We start from the raw sequence: 20799 nt of genomic DNA, 5'->3' as shown, positions 1-20799 counted from the left end.
TCCCTCACCATGCCCATCTTTGATGGTTGATCTCACTGCCAATGGCATTCCCTCACCACATGCACGTCAATCATCATGCCATTGCATAACTTGCATTTTTAGAAGTTTGCATGAGGAGAGAAAAGTGTATGCTGTTAGCAGGCTTTGTCAACTTGTTGCATTATGCTTCAGTTTTGTTCATTTGGACAGGGGAAAGTAACTTTTATGGTGGCAAGGAAATAAATAAGAAATATACTAGGAACTAATGTGTGAATACTGCTCACATTATTAAGGAACTGTTCTGTTTCTGATATTCCCTACATAAGTCCATTCTAACAGCAGAGTTAATTGTAACTATGCACATGCAGCTATGAATGCTTAGAGAAATTGAGGGAAAACAAACTTGCCAGCAAACCCAGGGCCAACAGCAACCTCCAAAGGCTGATCAGCCTCTAAATGAAGAAGCTGCAGCTGAAGGTCCCCTTAGGATGCGGATGAGGTACAGAAGGAACGGAGTCAACCACACTCAATACCATTTCCTCCAGATGAATGAGAAGTCATGGGCTGAAGATGTCTTAGAACATTGCAATAGAACCTTTACAGATGTTGTTTCTGCAGTGGATCTTATGAACTGAAGGGGCAAGTGGCCATTCTATCTCAGCGCTATCAAGGTTAGAGCATCACTAAATCTTTATGTAAGTGGCTGCTTCCAAGGATTCAGTGGGGAAACCGTGGCGAGATCTCTCAATCCTCAATCAAATGCATCAAGGCTGTTACCAATACAATAAGTGCCAGATCACATTGTTTCATCTTGTTTCCTTATGACAAGGTAACTTTTGCAGCTCAGACAGTGGGCTTTGCCAATATAGCTCGCTTCCCTCAGCAACGGGGAACTACGGACTGTACACATATTGCCTTCAGAGCACCATATCATAACATGGCTGACTTCAGTCAGCACAGTGTTGCACTCCATCAATGTACAGATCATCTGTAGGACCACATCTTAAAAACAAAAACAGAAAGTGCTGGCTGGAAAAGTTCAGCAGGTCTGGCAGCATCCGTGGAGAGAAATCAGAATTAACATTTCATGTCCAGTGATTGTTCCTCAGAACACATCTTAGAAATCTGCAATGGGCAGAATGGAAGCTACAATGATGCCTAAATTCATGAGAACTCTAATGCTCTGGCTTCATTCTAAGGGCTGGATGCTTTTCACTACTCAGTGACGAGGGCTGATAACTCTGCAATGCAACCTCTTTACTAAGGCTAAGCATTGATAGAATGCAGTTAATTTTTCTGCCAGGGCCATTCCAGACAGACGAAAGGCTTCCAGATCATAAGGTTCCTATAGACAGATCGAGCAGAGAGTGGGTTTCTAGTATGGTCCAGACAGAATGTGCAGTATAATTCCTGCTTGCTGTGCCCTACTCAACCAAATCAGCAAAGGGAAGTGATAGATGCTGAACAGCTGGGTGAATGGGATTGTTGATTTGTTCACTGAACTGCTAGGTTGGTTTGCAGATGTGTCATCACCACGCCAGGTAACCTCATCAGTGTGCCTTCGATGAAGCATTGTTGGTCTGTCCAGCTTGTTATTTATATGGTCCAGTTTGATGTGGTGGTCAGTCCCATTTCTGGTTCTGCTTTGTAGTGGTTGGTATATGGGGTCTATTTCCACATATTTGTTGATGGAGTTCCAGGTTGAGGACCAGGCCCCTAGGAATTCCCGTGCGCGTCTTTGGTCAGCTTGTCCCAGGATGGTTATGTTGTCCCAGTCAAATTGGTGGCCTTCTTTGTCCAGGTGTATGGAACTGAGTGATAGTTGGTCAAGTCTCTTGGCAGCTAGTTGGTGCTCATATACTATGATAGCTCGTTTTAACTAGAGAAAACTTGGGTACATGAGCACCAACTAGCTACCAAGAGACACGACCGACTGTTTCCATACACTCTGACAATGGAGCTACAAGTTTTCTCAAAAACTTTAAGCTGGGAGAATGCTAGCAGTCTTCTGAGAAGGAAGATGAGGACATTGCACTAGATGAATATCACCTTCAGCAGGATACAGCAGTGCAGATTTGGCTGTAGTGAAGCAAACAGGACTTGACACCCACTTACAATAGATGTGGGCTGGATGCATTGATCACTCGGACTGCAATTTTTTTTATACTTGAAAAGCAAGCAGCCTCTGTTTATTCCTAGGCGCAAATGCAGCTTTGGAGCTTTAGATAATTTTGGTAAAATTCAGCACCAATTTATTGAAGATTATCAGCAGCAATAAAGTTAGAAAAACTGCTCTTAAAGTTTCTCTATAAATCATCATTCTTTCCTAGATACTTCTTTTAAAAATGATGACATGAAATTTCTCTTCTTTCTCATCCCATATAGAACTTTTCAGATCATACAGTCAAAGAGCAACAATGGAAACAACAAGTAGGTACCCACTTGCTTCACTTGTCAGCCACTGGGGATTTTATGATGGCCCCTATAATGACCTTCCTCCTGAATTTGCAGTTATTACTTGATTTAATCCTTAAAAAAAGTAAAACACGTTTGAAATGTTAACTTACAATCAATTTTATTAACCTAGATGTGTTATTTTAAAATGTTGTAAATTCAAACATTTTAACAGAAATAGGAGATATTTTATAATCAACCCAGTCTCTTAGCTACATAATTTAACTTACAATATAGCTAGCTACACAACACTTCTTTCCAGATTGTACAAAATCAAAATCCAACCAATGATTCGCCAAAAATTAGGTATACTTTAGGTGTGCCATTCATCTCCATTTATTCCTTTACAGATACATTTATCATTCAGAGTTCTAAAGCCCAAATCTACTTAAGACAGCAATCAGTGATGCCAACAGACGTCTTGTCAGTTACAGGAATTATAAGAGAAATAAAATTATTTGAGACTTCTAAAAAAAAAATCAAGCTGGTTAATTTATAAGCCTAAAAGCAAAGCTTGGTGACATGCTACCTTATTTACGGCTGTTGGAAACACAAAATAGACTGGCGAACAATGGTTGGGAAATGGTGGAATGTGTTGTAAACCTGAAGATCAATCAATCTAACACATACTACAGCACATGCCAGGCCACAATATAAGGTCAGCCAGCATGGAATCATTTTCCAAAGCTGTACAGAAAAGTCCTCATTACTGTAAAAAAAAAGCTTCAAACACTGCTTCACATGCTTTGTGAGATTACCTCTACACTATAACCATCTATGGTCCAAACAATTAGATGGAATGAAACAAATGAACTGTAGGAGTTGCAAATCTGCCAAACTGCCCATTACAACATTGCAAAAACATTAAGTATGGTTCACAGATGTACAATGGCTGGTTAGTCATCTGCAAGCCACAGATTCTAACGGAACAAATCAGCATTGCACCAGCTCCAATAATTATCAATTAAAACTTGGTTCAAAACAAAATCAGGAAACTTCAGTATGTAATTCTAATATTTTGAAACCAGTGTTTGATAGACTAACAGATAGTCACAGCAAACTGGGTCCCTATAGGTCATGTAAGGAAAGTGTTTACACATGCGATTTTAAATGGCTAGAATTGGGATGACTATTAAAGTTTTGTCCTTTTTGTATTTTTTATGGTGCATGGTCACAGAAAGAAGCTGGCTATTTTTAGCAATGAGCCTACCATCAAGGTTGACAGTCACCATTTATTTCACAACCAACCGACTTGGAAAATGAACTTGTAAGAATATATACACAAAATATTTCTTTATCAAACATCTCTAAATGCAAGTAATCCATATAAATATTACTTTCAGTTGAATTGGCCCACGTTTGTATTTATGCTTCAAATAAGCCTCATTTCACCCCAACAACATAGCCTTTAATTTCTTTATCCCTCATCTAACCAGCTTACGTACCTTTAAATGTATCTGTGCTATTTGCCTCAACTTCTTCATGTCTTAGCAAATTCCATATTCAAAGCATTGTCTGGATATAGAAATTCCTCCTAAATTCATTGTTGGATTTACTAGTAACTTCCTTACATTAATGATCCCTAGTTTTGAATTTTTGAAGAAACACAACCATTTTCTCCACGTCTATCCTATTAGTTCTCTTCAGTTTTAAACACGTTTATCAGCTTACCCTCGACATTCTCTTTTTATAATGTACTGTCCCCACCCTACTGAAGCCAATGCAGTGATTGTCCATGTCCCAACTTCCTGCAGTAACCCATATCCTCCAATAGACTATCATCTCCCACACTTCTACATTGAATGCCCCCTTGCAGCCCCATACATGTTACCTCCAATCCCGAAAATTCTCAAATGTGCCCATCACAGCAGTGGCTCCTGATAACCTGCCTTGACATTTAGTGACCAAATCTCCAAGGCTGACTGTAACTCACCCCTTAACCAACTTAAAACAGCAGCCCCAAATGATGAGTGACTAAAATCTTGACTGCTCTTTGTATGGCTTTCTGAATGACTTACTGTTAATTCCTGGACTGGTTCCAGTGGACCTGCATGACTGACCGTAGCACATTCCCTGAATGAAAAGTATGAAACCGGAGATCCTGAATACCTCAAGTGTCCAACTGACTGCCTCCAAGCTCCTGGGCTGAAATCAGACAATTCTTTTGACTGACTGCCATGAGACGCCTCCACCTTAGACTTTCAGACACGGCCATTTGGTTGAAGCTCATTTGCTGCATAAGCTGCAGCACACTCCGTTGATGCAACATCGATATAGCGTAGTGCAATACAACAACATGTCCGCCTCCTTGATGATCACTGATGGCAACCATGGCAAGATAATCAGCTATTTGTCTGTGCTAAAAGGCAAGGCAAAATAGAGGTATTCTGAGCCTCATAGTTCTGAACGTGGCCGCAATACATGAAACAGCAAGGCAATGCAGAGATGCTGTGAGAACTTGAGTGTGCACAAAGTCAGTGAGTGCTAAGAGGGCAAACTAACAGCCTCGAGATGTATCCTGTTCCAATGCATGAGATGGGTGCCTGGCTCTGCATGCAAAGTGGCTTGGCAGCAGTATTGCAATGAAAGACATCAGTGTGCTTCAAAATGCAGTATCAAAGTGGTGAACCACCGTAAAGTAATCAGGGGTGGGCCATGATGACGTGGTCAGACTGATGTAGTTTCAATCCAAACTGCTGGGGACAAAGGATTCAGGCAGTCCCTGCTTATGGAGCTCTGAGATGTTGCGTGATATTGGTGAAGACGGAGATCCATAAAAGCAAGCAGTGAGCTACAGCCGCCAGGTGCCGACTCAGACTTGCATGTCAGGAATTGTCACTGTCTAGTCTCTCTCAATTGACCGGTAAAATAGCAAACTGAATATAAATGAGATGAGATTTGGTAATGATGAGTTGTTAATGCATGCAAATAGGTCTCTCATGACTCATCAGTGAGATTCTCATCACGCTATTGAAACTTTTACTAGAAAAACTGGACATTTTTTTCCTTGCTAATAGGAATCACATTTTTCTAATCTTGCCATATTTTACAAACTCACTATTGCCCACATCGTGCAGAGGCTGATAAAATTCTGCCCTTAATCCTGAATGAGAAAAGTCAGTCAATCTCGATTTAAAAAGCAGATTGTATTTAATTTATAACTGTGTCAAGTTATGTTAAAATGCTCCCAGAGAAACCGTATTAAATATTGCTCATTCCCACGCATCTTAGTTACAAAGTGTGTCGCTATTGTTTGTAAACATGGCATTTAAAAGGAAATTGTTAAACTTGGTGGAGGCAAGAACCTTCAGAAGACGAAAGCACCATTTTTATACAACTAACATCATGTGTCAATGAGCACACAATCCATATACTTGCATCTACTCAGTGTTGGCAACTGATTACGAAGCATTGCAACCCGAAGAAACCAGAATTTCTTGTATTTGGAATTGTTTCACATATAGGAGTGAAATTTGCCTATGACCAGCACAAAGCAGTGTAGTGCAGTGATAACCAATGTTTTTCTGCACTTCATCTTCTTTCCGCCAAAGATCACAGAAGAATAGACCAAACTGTTTTTTGAAGAATTGTTTCCTAATCTCCCTGTTGCTTCTACTTGGCTTGAAAGTAACAATCTTGACAATATTTTCAAGTCAATGGAATATGGCCGCATTTTCTCAGATGACCACTGCTAGCACTTTGTGGTATTTGCCATCACTTCTAGTATGTGCTATCGGGCGAGGGTTGTTTAAGATAAATCACTGCCGTTAATTGTCTTTTGTCTTTGCTTTATCTTGATCACATCTAATGCTTAGTGGGAGAAAATAAACCATCATAGAGTTTCTACAGAAGAGGCACTATTATTACATAACACACGTTTTTTTGCATGATAGGACTGTGATGAATCGTAGGAACAGAAGTAGGCCATTCAGCCCATCAAGTCTGCACCACTCAATGAAATAATGGCTGATCTTTCAATGCTGAACATTGCTTTTCTGTCTTTCCCCCCCATAACCCTTAATTCTCTTACTGATTAAAAACCTGTCTGTCTATCTCAACCTTGAATATGCTTAATGTACAACCTCTATAGCTCTCTTCAATAAATAATTCCACAGATTCACTACCCTCAGAGAAGTAATTCCCCCTCATCTCCTGTCCCCTTTTCATCCTTCGACTATTTCATAATTTTGGAAGTGTAAATTATTGATCATAAATTGATAAAAGAAAATTGATAATAAGTGCAGTGACATTTGGACAGGCATAATTAATAGGAACTCAGGGAACTGGTACAGATACATCTGATTCCCCCCAAAAGCTAGAGTAGAACACCTTGTCTCTACTCCCAGAATACGCAACATCTGTAGAATGCACGGACTGAATATTTTATGAATATTAACCCTCTTCTGAGTCATTACCTTGTACATCTCCCTTTTCCGCAACGTACCCCACCAACCAGCCCCTACAATCCCTTTTCTTAGACTCAATCATTGTACAAATCAGGTATATAATAATGACATTTATCACTGTTCAGTCTCAACCATGTCTCTAACGTCACAAATGCAGAGTGGGAAGGTCTGAAAATTTCACACTTTTCTCAAAACGTACTCTTTAGATTTGGAAGAATGTTTGATCTCTTGCTTGTGGACTATTGACACGGATTTTGATCTGTGAATCCTTTCATTGCCTTTCATTTCATTGTACTTTGTGGATGCTCTCTTTGGTCCATTACCTTATCTGGAAACCACCTTAAGCTCCTAAACTTCCTCCCCTGGAAGCCAGCTGCTCTGTTGAGTTAAGTTCTTTCCTCTTTGCAGTATCCTGGATTTCTGGATCATGCAAGCACCTTCCAAATTTAAGAAGCAGTCTCTCTTTTGCCATATCAGGGATGCTTATACCAGAAAGCTTGTTCTTAACTGTGCCAGGGATCAGTGGACAATGGTCTGGTTCCAATCGAGTCATATGTAGCCCATCTCCCTTGAGGCTAGACAGGCTGCCCTCCATGATAATTTGACTGATGGTCAACTGTGGTACTGAAAGATTGAGCATTGAGTGAGCAACATTCTGTCACTGGCATTGACTGTTCTGTTGTCTGAAGATGATCAGTGAAAGACTCCTGAATAGGATCAAGTGAATTTTGCAGCTCTTTTCTTGTTTTCTGAATTTCCTTATTATTGCAATTTTTGTGAATTTGTAACTTTTGGTCTGGTTTTGATGATGACAGAAGTGTTTTCCATATCTGACAATCCTACATAATTGCAGACTTCACAATGACACAAAATGTTCAATCTCTTTTGACATTTCTGGCCACGCACTACTGGCTGAGCCCTTGTTGTACACTTGGTAATGACTATCTGTCCCTATTATAACCTTCCTATACACCTTACCAAAGGAATGTTGGATTAACTAATCTTTCATCATACACTAGTAGATTGTGAAATGTAGTTGGCGCTCAAATTCATAGCCAACTCACTGGAGTTTTGGCCTGGCGATCCTTCAACTCAATATGGTCTTGTAAAATTTGGTTGAGCCTCTTTTGGTTTGCTGGTCACTGTTTCTTCTTGGCCATATAAAACATTACTTTTATGGATCTTAGGTAACCTCAACCAATTCTCTCTTCTTGGGTTCCGCCATGAGTCAAGGAAACCCAATGAGATCTTCCACTGGTTGGTAAACCACAGTTTGTTTCTTAACCAGTGTTTCAGCAAATGTTTGTCACAGGATCAACTGCCCTTTGGGATGCCTTCAGACTTCTTAAGAAAGTTAGGATCCAAACATACAATCTGGCTCAAAATTAAGGAATGCTGATTGCAGGCTACAAAACATTTTAACTCTTTTACACACCGCATGTTATTGTGCAACGTGTAACATGCCTGTGCTTGACAGTCATTCTGTCTTTGCCATCTAGTCTCATCTCTGTATTCTGTGACTATTGCTTCTTCACCCATGGTACCAGGTCTGATAGGTGCTTGTATCAAGCTTAAATTCAATGGTATATTGAATAGCGTACAAAAATCCCATGTTTTTGTGATCAGTAATTCCCCAGCCAAATGCCTTGGTTGTCTTCTCTAAAGGAGAGCATCATTCCATTTTAAGTACTGTTTGCATCTAACCTTCCTTTTCCGCAACTCATTTGCTGAGACTTCTACACTTGGTGTTTGGTTTTGAGGAAATGCTGTATTTTAAAATCCAAGAAGGAAGACAGGAACATGAGTAAGACATTCAGCCCATTGAGCCTGCTCTGACATTCAATACAATCATGACTGATTGAAAACTTCAACACCTTTTACCCACCCCATCCCCATTTGGAAGCTCATCACCATTGTATCAACTATCTCTATGGCTACCTTCTTCAACATTCTGTGATGAAAACCAGCAGATCTTGGGGATTTATGAACTTTCAGTTAATTTCTACAACATAATTTTCTTACTAATGCTAATTTCCTTCAATTCATTCTCCCTGGCCACTTGGATCTCTAGTTCTGGAAGATTTCTGGTCTCTTCCTCAGTGAAAACAGACACAAAGCAATCATTTAGTTTCTCTCCCATTTTAGGTTCTGCTGAATTTACCTGTAATGGACCCATATCTATTATAGCCAATTGTTTCTTTTTTACATACCTATAGAAACTATGGTTTTTCATGATCTTTGCTAGATTGCATTCATGCTCTATTCATGCATTCCTTACCAGGTTCTCAGTCCTCCTTTGTAGGATTCTATAAACCTCCCAGTCCTCAGAATTACTGATATTTCTGGCAACTGGCCTTTTAATCTCTTATAATGCTGAACTTCCTTTGTTAGTCATGGATGTCTGATCTTTTTTTGAGTTTTTTGCACCTTGTAATCTTCTGGTCTATATAACCCTTCTCTGAGCTTGAATCTGCTAGGAAGTATTATCTCTTTATCCATTTTTTTCCCTCAATGTTCTGATTAATCTCATTACTGCAAAGCTGTTTTAAATCTGTACCATTACAATACAGCATGTAATCTGCTGTTCCTAAGCTTGTCTTCAATGTGGGCAGAGCAGTGGATGTTGTTTACATGGATTTTAATAAGGTCCCTCATGGTAAGCTCATCTAGAAGATTAAGATGCATGGGATCCACAGTGACTTGGCCACTTGTCAGAATTGGCTTATCCATAGAAGGCAGAGGGTAGTGGTGGAAGGGTGTTTCTCTGGCTGGAGGTCCGTGCCTAATGGTAATCTGCAGGGATTTATACTGGGACATCTGCTGTTTCTGATATATATAAATAACTTGGATGAAAATGTAGATAGGTGGGTTAATAAGTTTGCAGACAACACAAAGGTTGGTGGAATTGTGGATTGCATGGAAGATTGTCAAAGGATACAGCAGGATATAGATCAGTTGCAGATATGGGCGGAGAAATGGCAGATGGAGTTTAATCCAGGCAACTGTGAGGTGCTGCACTTTGGGAGAGCAAAGTTAAGGAAAAGTGTACAATTAATGGCAGGACTCTGAACAGCACTGATGCAGAAAGAGATCTTGGGGTTCAAGTCCATAGCTCCCTGAAAGTGGTCACACAAGTAGATAGGGTGGTAAAAAAAAAAGCATATGGCATGCTTGCCTTTATGGATCGGGGAATTGAGTACAAGTGTCAGGATGTCATGTCGCAGCTTAATAAGACTTTGGTTAGGTCACCCTTAGAGAATTGTGTTCAATTCTGGTCACCACATGACAGGAAGGATGTACACGTTTTGGAGAGAGTGCAGAAGGGGTTTAGCAGGTTGCTGCCTGAATTAGAGGGGATGAGCTATAAAGGAGAGGCTAGAAAAACTCGGGTTGTTTTCTCTGGAGTGGCAGAGGCTGGAGGAGACTTGATAGAAGTCTATAAAATTAAAAATGCATAGATAGGGTTGACAGTCAGAACTTTCTTCCCCCAGAGTCAGAGTGTCAAATACTAGGGGCATGTATTTAAGGCGAGAGGGGGGAAGTTCAAAAGAGGTGCTAGGGACAAGTTTTTTTTAAAAACAGAGAGCGAGGTAGGTGTCTGGAATGTGCTGCCAAGGGTGGTGGTGGGGGCAGATATGATAGAAATGTTTTAAGGGTTTTTAAGATAAGAACATGAATATGTAAGAAATGTTGTCTCAGGCACAGATAAAGCTCCAATGCTCACAGTTCCCAGCCATGGCTATCAATAGAACCAGTAAATTTTCAATGGTGCTGGTGAAAGAGCTAGAACCTCAAGGGGTAACAGCTGCTTACAGATACTATATTTCTTAAGAATCTTTTGTATTCCTTTCCCTATTTATAGTGCATTGTTCAATAAAGTTGAAAATAGAAGGATGTTATACGCGAGTAAAGAAGAAAGCAAAGGACCGAGATGTGTGGGGACTGGGCAGATCTTGAGTAGATCACTACAAGGCTATAAAATAGGAATAAAAGCATTAAGCTTCGAAAGCCAACTTCCACAGGGTAACCCAGTTATGAAAATCCAGATAGGTCAGCAATAAGTTAAGGAATAGTATCTGCAGGATTCTCAAAATGAAGTCTCTTCTTTTACAAAGAAAGGTTGTCTTTTATAAATAAAATTGCATGACAATTCCAGCACTTCCTAGCACACAGTTCCTGCTCACGTAGGTAGCAAAACCAAAGCAAATTGGCCAAACTGACAAAGTTTGATATTGGAATCATAGAGCCAAACATGGCTGTTCCTAACAAGCAGCCTTAGCTTCGTCTTTCACCGTCTGTGCAACACTTATGTATTAGGAGCCAAAGACTCCAGAATAATACAAGAAGAGTTTAACATTTGGTTTAAATAATTAAACAGCACCACACTGTGTGTTACTTTGCTCCAAGAAATAATGTGTTCTATTTTTCATTGCAGCAAAGACTCAAGTAACAACTTTCTATTGAATGATTTTGTAACCAGTATTATCTGCATACTAACAAATCAAAATAAAGGAGACATGTCAATAAATTTTTAGACGAGTAACACTTTTTTTCAAAAATAATAGTCCATGTATATTGTAGAACCTTTTCCTTATACAATAATATCGTGTGTTCATCCAAGTGCCTAATGGCCCAGCCTCATAACTGGCAACCATTCTAGATTGGCAGCACATTCTAACAATGTGCACAAATGCAAACTTAAAGTATTTTTCATGCACCATATTGCTCATGCAGAGTTGCTCATAGATTGGGACAGATGTGACTTCATGGGTAGATTTTAATTCCTTGGCTGCTTTCTGTCTGGCATAGTAACAACGTATGTCATTAATCTCTGACATTCTTAGCGCCCAGTGTTGCTATTAAACAGTGTTTCTTGGACTAAACATTGCAACAAGGATCCAACATTAATATACCATACAGCAGTTCCACAGCTCAACAGTGCTATGGTACATGAAATTTCTGATGTTTAGCACCATTGCTGTGCATGGAATTCCTTGGATCGTGGAGTGTCATGGCAAATGGAATTCTACATTATAGGGCTGCAACGGCACATTGGAGATGCCATGTCACCTTGGTGAGAGAAAGCTGGCAGAGAAAGTCTTCCATCTCACCAACAGGAGTTAAACTGATGATGAACCAGGTACATCAACAAGAAAATCGGCCCCGGAACATATTTTTTTAAATTGATTCGGGGACGTGGGGCTTTGTTGCCTGGGCCAGCAATTATTGACTATCTCTGATTGCCCTTGAAAAGGTGGTGGTAAGCTGCCTCATTGACCTTCTGCAAGCTATTTAGTGTAGGTACTTCCACACTGCTGTTAAAGGAGGGAATTCCATGATTTTAACTCAGCAACATAGACAGAATGGCAATAGATCTACAGGTCAGGATATGAGGAGCTTGGAAGGGAACCGGGAGGTAGTGGCACTCCCACATATCTGCTGCTCTTGTCCCTCTCGACTTTAGTGGTTGTGATTTGGAAGGTGGTGACTAAGGTGCCTTGATGAATTTCTACACTGACTCTTATACATAGTACAAATTGCTGGTATGTTTTTGGATGTGGTGCCAAATCAAGCAGGATGCTTTATCGTGAATGTGAAGTGTGTTTGGAACAGTACTCATCCAAACAAGTGGGAGTATTCCAACATACTCCTGACTGTGCCTTGTAGATGGACAAGCTTTGAGGAGTCAGCTGGTGAGTTAACTATTGCGGGATTCCAAAGCCCTTGACCTGCTCTTGTTGCCAGAATATTCATATTGCTAATCTGGTTCAGTTTCTGGTCAATGGTAAGTTGCACGATGCTGTTCCCACACCTGATCACCAGGCAAAGTACTATGCTACAGAAGAGGAAACACATAATTTTAAATATTTATAAAAGACATTGACCCTGCGCAAAGGGACATTTATTTAAACAATATATTGGAAAAATTGATGTAGCCCACTCTGGTATATAAATAGTTGAGTCACCAGTAATCAACATTGAATTCTCCCATTAATTTAAACTTTTTTAAAATTACATTATGTTTGGTACTTAAAATTAACCTTGATGATGTTTCACCTTTAAATTGCAAGTTCCATATATTACTTTAAGAGTAAAATTATGTCACATCAGACGGCACAACTATTGCAATAGGATGCAGCTGCTGGTACCCTCCAATACGAGGCGACAAAGAGAGGATAATCTTGGAAATGGGAGGGCTGTACCCCATACTTAATCTTAAGAGAGAAAAGAGACATACTTTCCACCTCTTATATGTTGGGTCCTCATCCAGTGTCGGATATAGAAATTCCTAGCTTAGGGTGTGCCCAAAGCTGACTTTGTAAGGTGCTATTGGAACTTTCATCCATTATGATGCCACACGGAAATTCTTAGAAGCAACGGAGAACCGGAATATATTTGTGCTCTCTTACTTATTTGGAGATTTCACCGGTGTCTAACCGAAGTTAGAATGGGAGATTTGTATAAACTTATAGAATTGTGCACCTTCAGAGAAATTTGTACATATTATTTACATGAAATTTTACCTTAATCGTCCACAGTCCTGGTTCTGGATCCTTTACATTAACCACTCTGGCAGAGTTTGTAATGTGTAAGAGCTCATTAAGACCAGATCCTTTCTTTATCAACTTTCCTACAAGTCAAGAGGAAAGAAAAAATGTTCAATCATTGATAATGTACCATTGCTGTTAAACTGAATTAACATCATGAATAAAATTATATTAAAAAGTTTGAAGATAATGCTGAGATGTCAACAAAAATAAAGTGAATAATAGTTTGCTTTTAAATATTCATAATTTACTCCTAATCTGGAAAAATTCTCGAGATTTTTACTCAACCAAAACCAATCTACAGGGTTACAATCAGGCCTAATGAGTCTAACATGGGCAGCTGCCACTCAGCTAAGCCAAGTTCACATTATTCTGGGTCTCAAAATTCAAACAAAACCCCAGACCAATTATCATTATCATTCCTTGAATTTGTAGGCTGGGATTTTATCTTGCTACTTCTTTTGATAGAGTCCATCACAAAGCTTAGACTGGTCCCACAGATTCCGTGCTCAATATTAAAACCTACTCCCTTTAGCAAATTTTATCTACTAAAAATAGAGGAGCATTACAACAACTTACAAAAAATCCTGAAAGACACTAAGGGAAGTAAAGCTGTCCAGTTCCTATAACACAACCAAGGCCCGTGAGATTTTTAACCCTCACACATCATTTGCAAGACAGTAAAACCCAGCATTTTAACTCAGGCACGATCTTCATGATTGCTGCGAGTCTCCCACTGAATCCATCTTAAGTCATAATGTAGAGATGGCAGTGTTGGACCGGAGTCCATCTGACTTTGTCCAATGGAAGTGATAGCTGACACCGTGGGGGCAAACACAAATGTACTTAAATGAAATACCAGAGGCTCCTCACCAAATAGTTCAGGTTAGAGTCACAGCTTAAAAACAGGCCCTTCACCGACCATGTTGATGCGACTAACAAACACCAAACTATACTAATCCCTTTTACTTGCATTTGGTTCACAGCCTACGATGCCCTGGCACATTAAATGCTCATCCAGATGCTTCTTAGATGTTGCAACGGTATCTGCTTCCACTACCCTCTCAGGCAGAATGTTCCATTTTTCTACCATCCTCTGGGTGATTTTTTTTCTCTCAGATCCCCTCTGAACTATTTACTTCTCACCTTAAACTTATGCCTTCTGGTCCTAGACATGTCTGCCATGGAGAAAAGATTCTTATGACTTATTCTACATCAATCAGATCCCTCACCTTAGCAAAAATTGGCTAACTTGCCTTGGGTCCTATGGGCCAATCTTTTATGTAGAACCTTATCAAAGACCTTACTGAAGTCCATATAAACTACATTAAGTGCACTACTCTCATCAATATATTTAGTCACCTATTCAAACAACTCAATTAAATTAGTCAGACAGGATCTCCCTCCAACAAAGCTATGCTGACTACTCTGATCAATCTTGCCTTTCCAAATGTTGATTAATCCTCCCCCTCAATTTTCCAATAATTTCCTTTCCACTGAATATCTAATCTATAATTACCTGGCCTATCCCTGCTGCCTTCCTTAAACTATGAACTAACCTCCAGTCATCCAGTGCTTCATCTGTGGCCAATGAAGTATTAAATATTTCTGCCAGGGCCCCAGCAATCACATCCCTTGGCTCCCATAGCAGGTTGTGTTACATCTCATGAGGCCCTGGCGATTTATGCACCTTTAAGCCCACTAAAACATCTAATACGACTTACTCATTAATTTTAACGTGCTCTAGAATTTCACCATCCCAACTGAAATCTCCAACTACAATGTTTTTGTCCTTTTGTGAATACAAATGAGAAGTATTCATTTAAGACATCACCCACGTAGTCTGGTTGCACGCACAGATTGCCCCTATGATGTCTAATAGACCTCATCATAGACATCATTGTTTCCCTTGTAATCTTCTTGCTCTTAATATATTTATAAATTGTGTTTGGGTTATCCTTAATCTTATCTGCTAAAGATATTTCATGAACCCTCTTTGTCCTCCCAATTTCTTTTTTGGGCACCCTCCTTCACTTCCCATACTCCTGAAGGACCTGTCCTGTTTTTAATGCTGTATACGTAACACCCAGGTAATGACCATCCCAATGACTGACAATCTAATTACCTCCCCTTGACATTCAATTGTGTTACTATCTCCAAATCCCCCATTATCAACTTCGTGGGAGTTACTGTTGACCAGAAACTCAGAAACCAGAAACTGGAAATGCCACATAAACCAGTGACTACAAGAACAGGTAAGAGACTAGGTTACTGCTGCGAGTACCTCACCCCTGATTCTAAAAGCCTGTCCATTATATACGAAGGCACAAGTCAGGAGTATGTATGGGTGCAGCTCTAATAACACTCAAAATGCTTGACAACATCCAGGACAAAGCAGCCTGTTAGATTGGCACTACTTCTATAAGCATACACTCCCTCCATTACTGGCAATATAGTAGCAGTGTATACTATCTACAAGATGCACTGCAGAAATTCACTGAAGATCTTCAGACAGGTTCATCCAAACTACGATCACTTCTATCCAGAAGGCCAAGGGCAGCAGATATATTACCTGCAAGTTTCCCTCCAAGCCACTCACTATCCTGATTCGAAAATATATTGCTGTTCCTTCACTGCCGCTGAGTCAAAATCCTGGAATTCCCTCCTTAAGGGCATTGTGGGTCAACCTACAACACATGGACTGTAGCAGTTCAAAGGCAATAGCTCACCACTACCTTTTCAAGGGGAATTAGGGATAGGCATTAAAGGCTGGCCAGCCAGCAATGCCCATGTTTCCACGTTTAACCCTTTCACACTGAGGTGATCCCAGTTAACGTTAGCAAAGGTGAAATACCCTACTATTATAACTATTCCTCTCAAAGCTCTCTCTGATTTCCCTTTATATCTGTTCTTCTATCTCCCTCTGACCATTGGGAGGCCTGTAGTATAATCCCAGCAGAGCTTCGTCCAGATGGCCTCATTTGAAGAGTCTAAGACATCCTCCTATATTACTGCAGCGATGTTATCCTTTAACAATCATGCAACACTCCAAGCTATCACACCTGAAATTTCTATACCCTGGAATGTTCAACTGCCAATCCCATCCTCCCTTCAACCATAGCTCGGTGATTGCAACAATATCTCATTCCTACCTGCTGATCAATGCTCTAAGATCATCCTTCTGCTTGCATTAAATCAGATACAACTTAGCTTTCTGGTCCTCCTATGTGCCTTATCACGCCCATGTCTTCTCTGTCTGCTGGACTGTCCTAGTATTCTTTCTATATCTGACTGAACCTTTCTCCCCACTTTACATCTACTCTATGCCCCATTCCCTGTCAAATTAGTTTAAAATCTCACCAACAGCATGAGCAAAGGATTTTGCACCCATTCCAGTTCAGGTGCTTGTACAGGTTTCAACTACCGTGGAAACTGTCCCAATGATCCAAAGATCTAAAGTCCTACCTCATATACCATCCCTTTAGCCATGCACTCATTCAATCTACCTTCCTGTCCCCTTACTCGGTAGTACATGGCACTGGAAGTAATCCAGATATTAAAACTTTAGTAGTCCTCCTCTTCAATCTACTACCTAACTCTCTAAATTCTGTTGCAGGGCCTGCTGTGTTTTATAACCCATGTTGTTGATATCAACATGTATCATGACTGCTGGCTGTTCACCAGTTATAGTTTATTTTTCTCTTGCAGCCACGAGGAACAAAACATACTCCACCTGGACCAACAGAATGCTAATTTGCAATGTAAGGCTGTGCAAGAACTAGGTAGGGATAATCTTCCTCCCTCTGTGCTCATTTGTTGACTAGCTCAATATGCAATCTGCTGGTGGTATGTAAATGAAGTCTGGGCTCCACTATATTCCAAGATTCCTGCCAAAAACCAACCTGGTGAATGTGGAATACATTCCACCTGTCAACCAAAATAATCCCACTGAAGTTAAAAATTGCCTTTAAGGAATTTATCTTTGATTATTCCCAAACTAGAAAAGATGCAATGTATACTGCCTTAGGGAACTAGCCAATGGAATTTCTATCCACTGAAGTAATGCAACTTTACCTTCTGTGAACCTGCCCAGAATTCACTTTGGCCTGGATTTTCTGAGGAGTGACAATCTCAGCCAAATTACCACACCAATCGTTTTTCTATGAAAATAAGGAGGTCTGCATTTCTGACAGGTGATTCTGATCAGGGCTCCATGACACAATTCATGAAGGAATAACTCAGAGGGGGTTTCAGGCTTGATCAGCCCTTGTGAAGTTTAATGAGATTTCATGACCAATCATGTCATTAATGTCTCGGGAGAATTGCTGAGAAATCCTTTGGATTTATCTTGATCAGATTTCCTATTTAAAGTACACTGCAGTATGTTTGATTTCAGTTTATTAACTACATTTTCTACATGGTAATTCTGGAGGGTTAGAATACAAGTACTGTAGGAGGTAATACAGTTCTAAAATAGTGTAGTGGAAGTTAATTGTTCAAAATCCTAGAATCCTTGGCATTAATCTCTGAGTACATCCCCTAAATCTCTCACTTTGTCTACTGGGGGGAAGAAAAGGTTACTGATCCCTAGCCAGATTGTAATATAATTTGGCTGCCCATTCTAGGACCCTAGCAAATGTTATTGAATAAAGATGTGCATTTGTTTTCTCACATCACAAAGCATCTTACATATTGTGAAGTACTTGAGATGCAGTGACTGCAAGAGACAAATATGCAATAGTTCAGCTGTGACTTTTCTAATCTGTAAAAGTCTGTTTAGTGTGATAGTTTTTTGGGTGAAGGGGAGGTGATGCCTAGTTATATTATCACTAAATTACTAAGCCAGAAACTCAGCTAATATTCTGGGGACAAGGGTTCAAATCCCACCATGGCAGATGGTGGAATTTGAAAATCAACAAAACTGCCTGCAATTATGAATCTACTGGTAGCCATGAAACCAATTGTCGATTGCCAGAAAAACCCATCTGGCTCACTGATGCCCTTCAGAGAAGGAAATCTGCCATATTCACCTGTTCTCACCTACATGCTACTCCAGAGCCACAAACAATGTCTTGAATGTCAATTTCGCTTTGAAATAGCCTAGCAAGCCATTGTTGTATCAATCACAAACCTGGATGGGGGTGTGTAGACCAATTGATATTAAAGCTGCATTTCTGCAGGGAGACCAACTTCAGACAGAAGTATTTCTTCAAAAAGGCTTCCTACAGACAGTTGCCTGAGGGTGGAATCGAACCACGGTCCCTGGCGCTGTGAGGTTGCAGTGCTAACCACTGAGCCACCGTGCCGCCCAAAGTACATTGGATTGGAAATGAAGCAGAATTGATCAAGTGTCACTTTGTGTCAACAATCTTGTCTTGAAAATGTTAGCTATGTGCTAATAGTCAATTTAGGGCCTCAAAGAAAGGTACAGAGGCTTCCAAACTGAATTGGAGGAACTGCAAATTCTAACTGGACAATTGAAAAGGCTGAGCACCAAAACAAGGCCAGATGACAATTTTGAATATATGTAAGCACAACTATGAAAAATCCCAAGGTGAAAAATATTACTCAAGCAATGTATTGAAAAGAATTAAAAGTGTGTTTTAAAATTTCCATACCACCAGGGAGAAACCAGGAACGTGAAACTGGGGAGTCAATAGCCTAGTGGTATAATTGCTAGACTATTAATCCAGAAACTCAGCTAATGTCATAGGGACCCAGACTCGAATCCTGCCATGCCAGATGACCGTGGGGAGGTGATGGCCTAGTGGTATTATCGCTGGACTGTTAATCTAAAGACCCAGATAAGGTTCTGGGGACCTGGGTTTGCATCCCACCATGGCAGATGGTGGAATTTGAATCTAATAAATATCTGGATTTAAGAGTCTAATGATGACCATGATTGTTTGGAACAACCCATCCGGTTCACTAATGTCCTTTAGGGAAGGAAACTGCCACCCTTACCTGGTCTGGCCTACATGGGATTCCAGACCCACAGCAGTGTGGTTGACTCTGAACTGCCCTCTGGGCAAATAGGGATGGGCAGTAAATGCTGCCTAGCCAGCGACATCCTCATCCCATGAATGAATAAAGGAAAAAAAAAAGATGGTGAAATTTGAAGATTCTTTGGGGACTTGATAGTGTAGATACAGAAAGTTTACCTTCTGGGAGAGTCTAGAACCAGAGAGCATAATCACCGAATAAAGAGTTACCCATTTAAGACAGAGATGAGGAGGAATTTTCTCAAGGGTAGTGTATTTGTCAAATTCTTTACTGCTGCAGAGGTTGGGTCATTGAGTATATTTCAAGGCTGAAATAGTCAAATATTTAATCAGTGAATGAATCAAGAGTAATGGGGGAAAAGGCAGGAAAGTGAAATTAAGGATTATTAGGTTAGCCATGATCTCATTGCGTAGTGGGTTGGATGGTCTGTTTTTGCTCCAATATCTTTTGGTCTTCTGCAAATTTATGTGATGAGCTCTGAAATGCAGGAGGGTTTACAATTTCTCTTGTGGGAGAGGGAGGTTAATATTACCCTTTAGTTTGGGAAGCTAAAATGATCAGAAGTGTCATAAAAATACCTCAGCAGCAAAGACTCATGGTGTGACAGTAAATACGGTATTTATCTCAGCAACAATGTTGGAAGAAATTCTAAAAACAGATTCAGCAGCATTGAGTGCTATATTGATAATATGTTATGATGGGATGATGTACACTCATCGAAATGCGAATCAAAAAATATTGAGGATCAATATTAGAGATAACACAGTGTGGAACTGCAGGAACACAGCAGGTCAGGCAGCATCAGAGGAGCGGGAAAGCTGACGTTTCGGGTCGGGACCCTTCTTCAGATTGAGGATCAATATTGCAGTTTTAAAACAGAGAAATGCCCAAGATAAAGAGAGGATAAAAGCAGTCAGCTATGATTTATTTACAACAAAGACAGCAAGTCCTAAGAAACTGATGGACTTACTGGAAAAGGGCATTTCAATGTGCAAAGAAAAACCAACTCGGAATGCAATCTGTTGTCTTTTTGTAAGATTTGTTTGTTTTAATTATACATCAACGTATCTAACATAGTTCCTTTAAGATAAGGAACTATGGTCCAAAAGGCAGGTGGAGACCTAAATGGGAAATCAGCTAATGGATATATTAACTAAGAGTCAATTTGGTTTGAATTGGTTATAAATATGATGAGCTAGTAATAAGTAGGGTGTGATTTTTATTGAATGTGGTGAACTGAAATAAAACTCATAACTGTATGGACTTGAATTCTGTTTGAACACAGTTATCTTTTGGAGTAAAATAGAAAAATAAAACAGCAAGACAGACAGACAATGGCCTGCTTTGTACTATATTCACCAAATGCATTAATGCTGTCTTTCTGATGTGCAATGATATTGACAAAGGAA

General features: G+C 39.9%; 1 protein-coding gene across 1 annotated transcript in view; it reads right to left on the bottom strand.

Moving 5' to 3' along the window:
- The window catches only part of hmcn1 (hemicentin 1), a 578667-nt gene that overhangs the window by 436955 nt on the left and 120913 nt on the right, over positions 1-20799 (bottom strand). Inside the window, exon 6 of the mRNA XM_048602072.1 lies at positions 13364-13470. Within this exon, the coding sequence (XP_048458029.1) occupies positions 13364-13470 (107 nt within the window). The remainder of the gene's footprint in view (positions 1-13363; positions 13471-20799) is intronic.

This window comes from Rhincodon typus, chromosome 10 (genome assembly GCF_021869965.1).
Source record: "Rhincodon typus isolate 14 chromosome 10, sRhiTyp1.1, whole genome shotgun sequence".
NCBI lineage: Eukaryota > Metazoa > Chordata > Chondrichthyes > Orectolobiformes > Rhincodontidae > Rhincodon > Rhincodon typus.
Note: the sequence above shows the minus strand (reverse complement) of the source record. Positions and strands in the feature narration are given on the sequence as shown.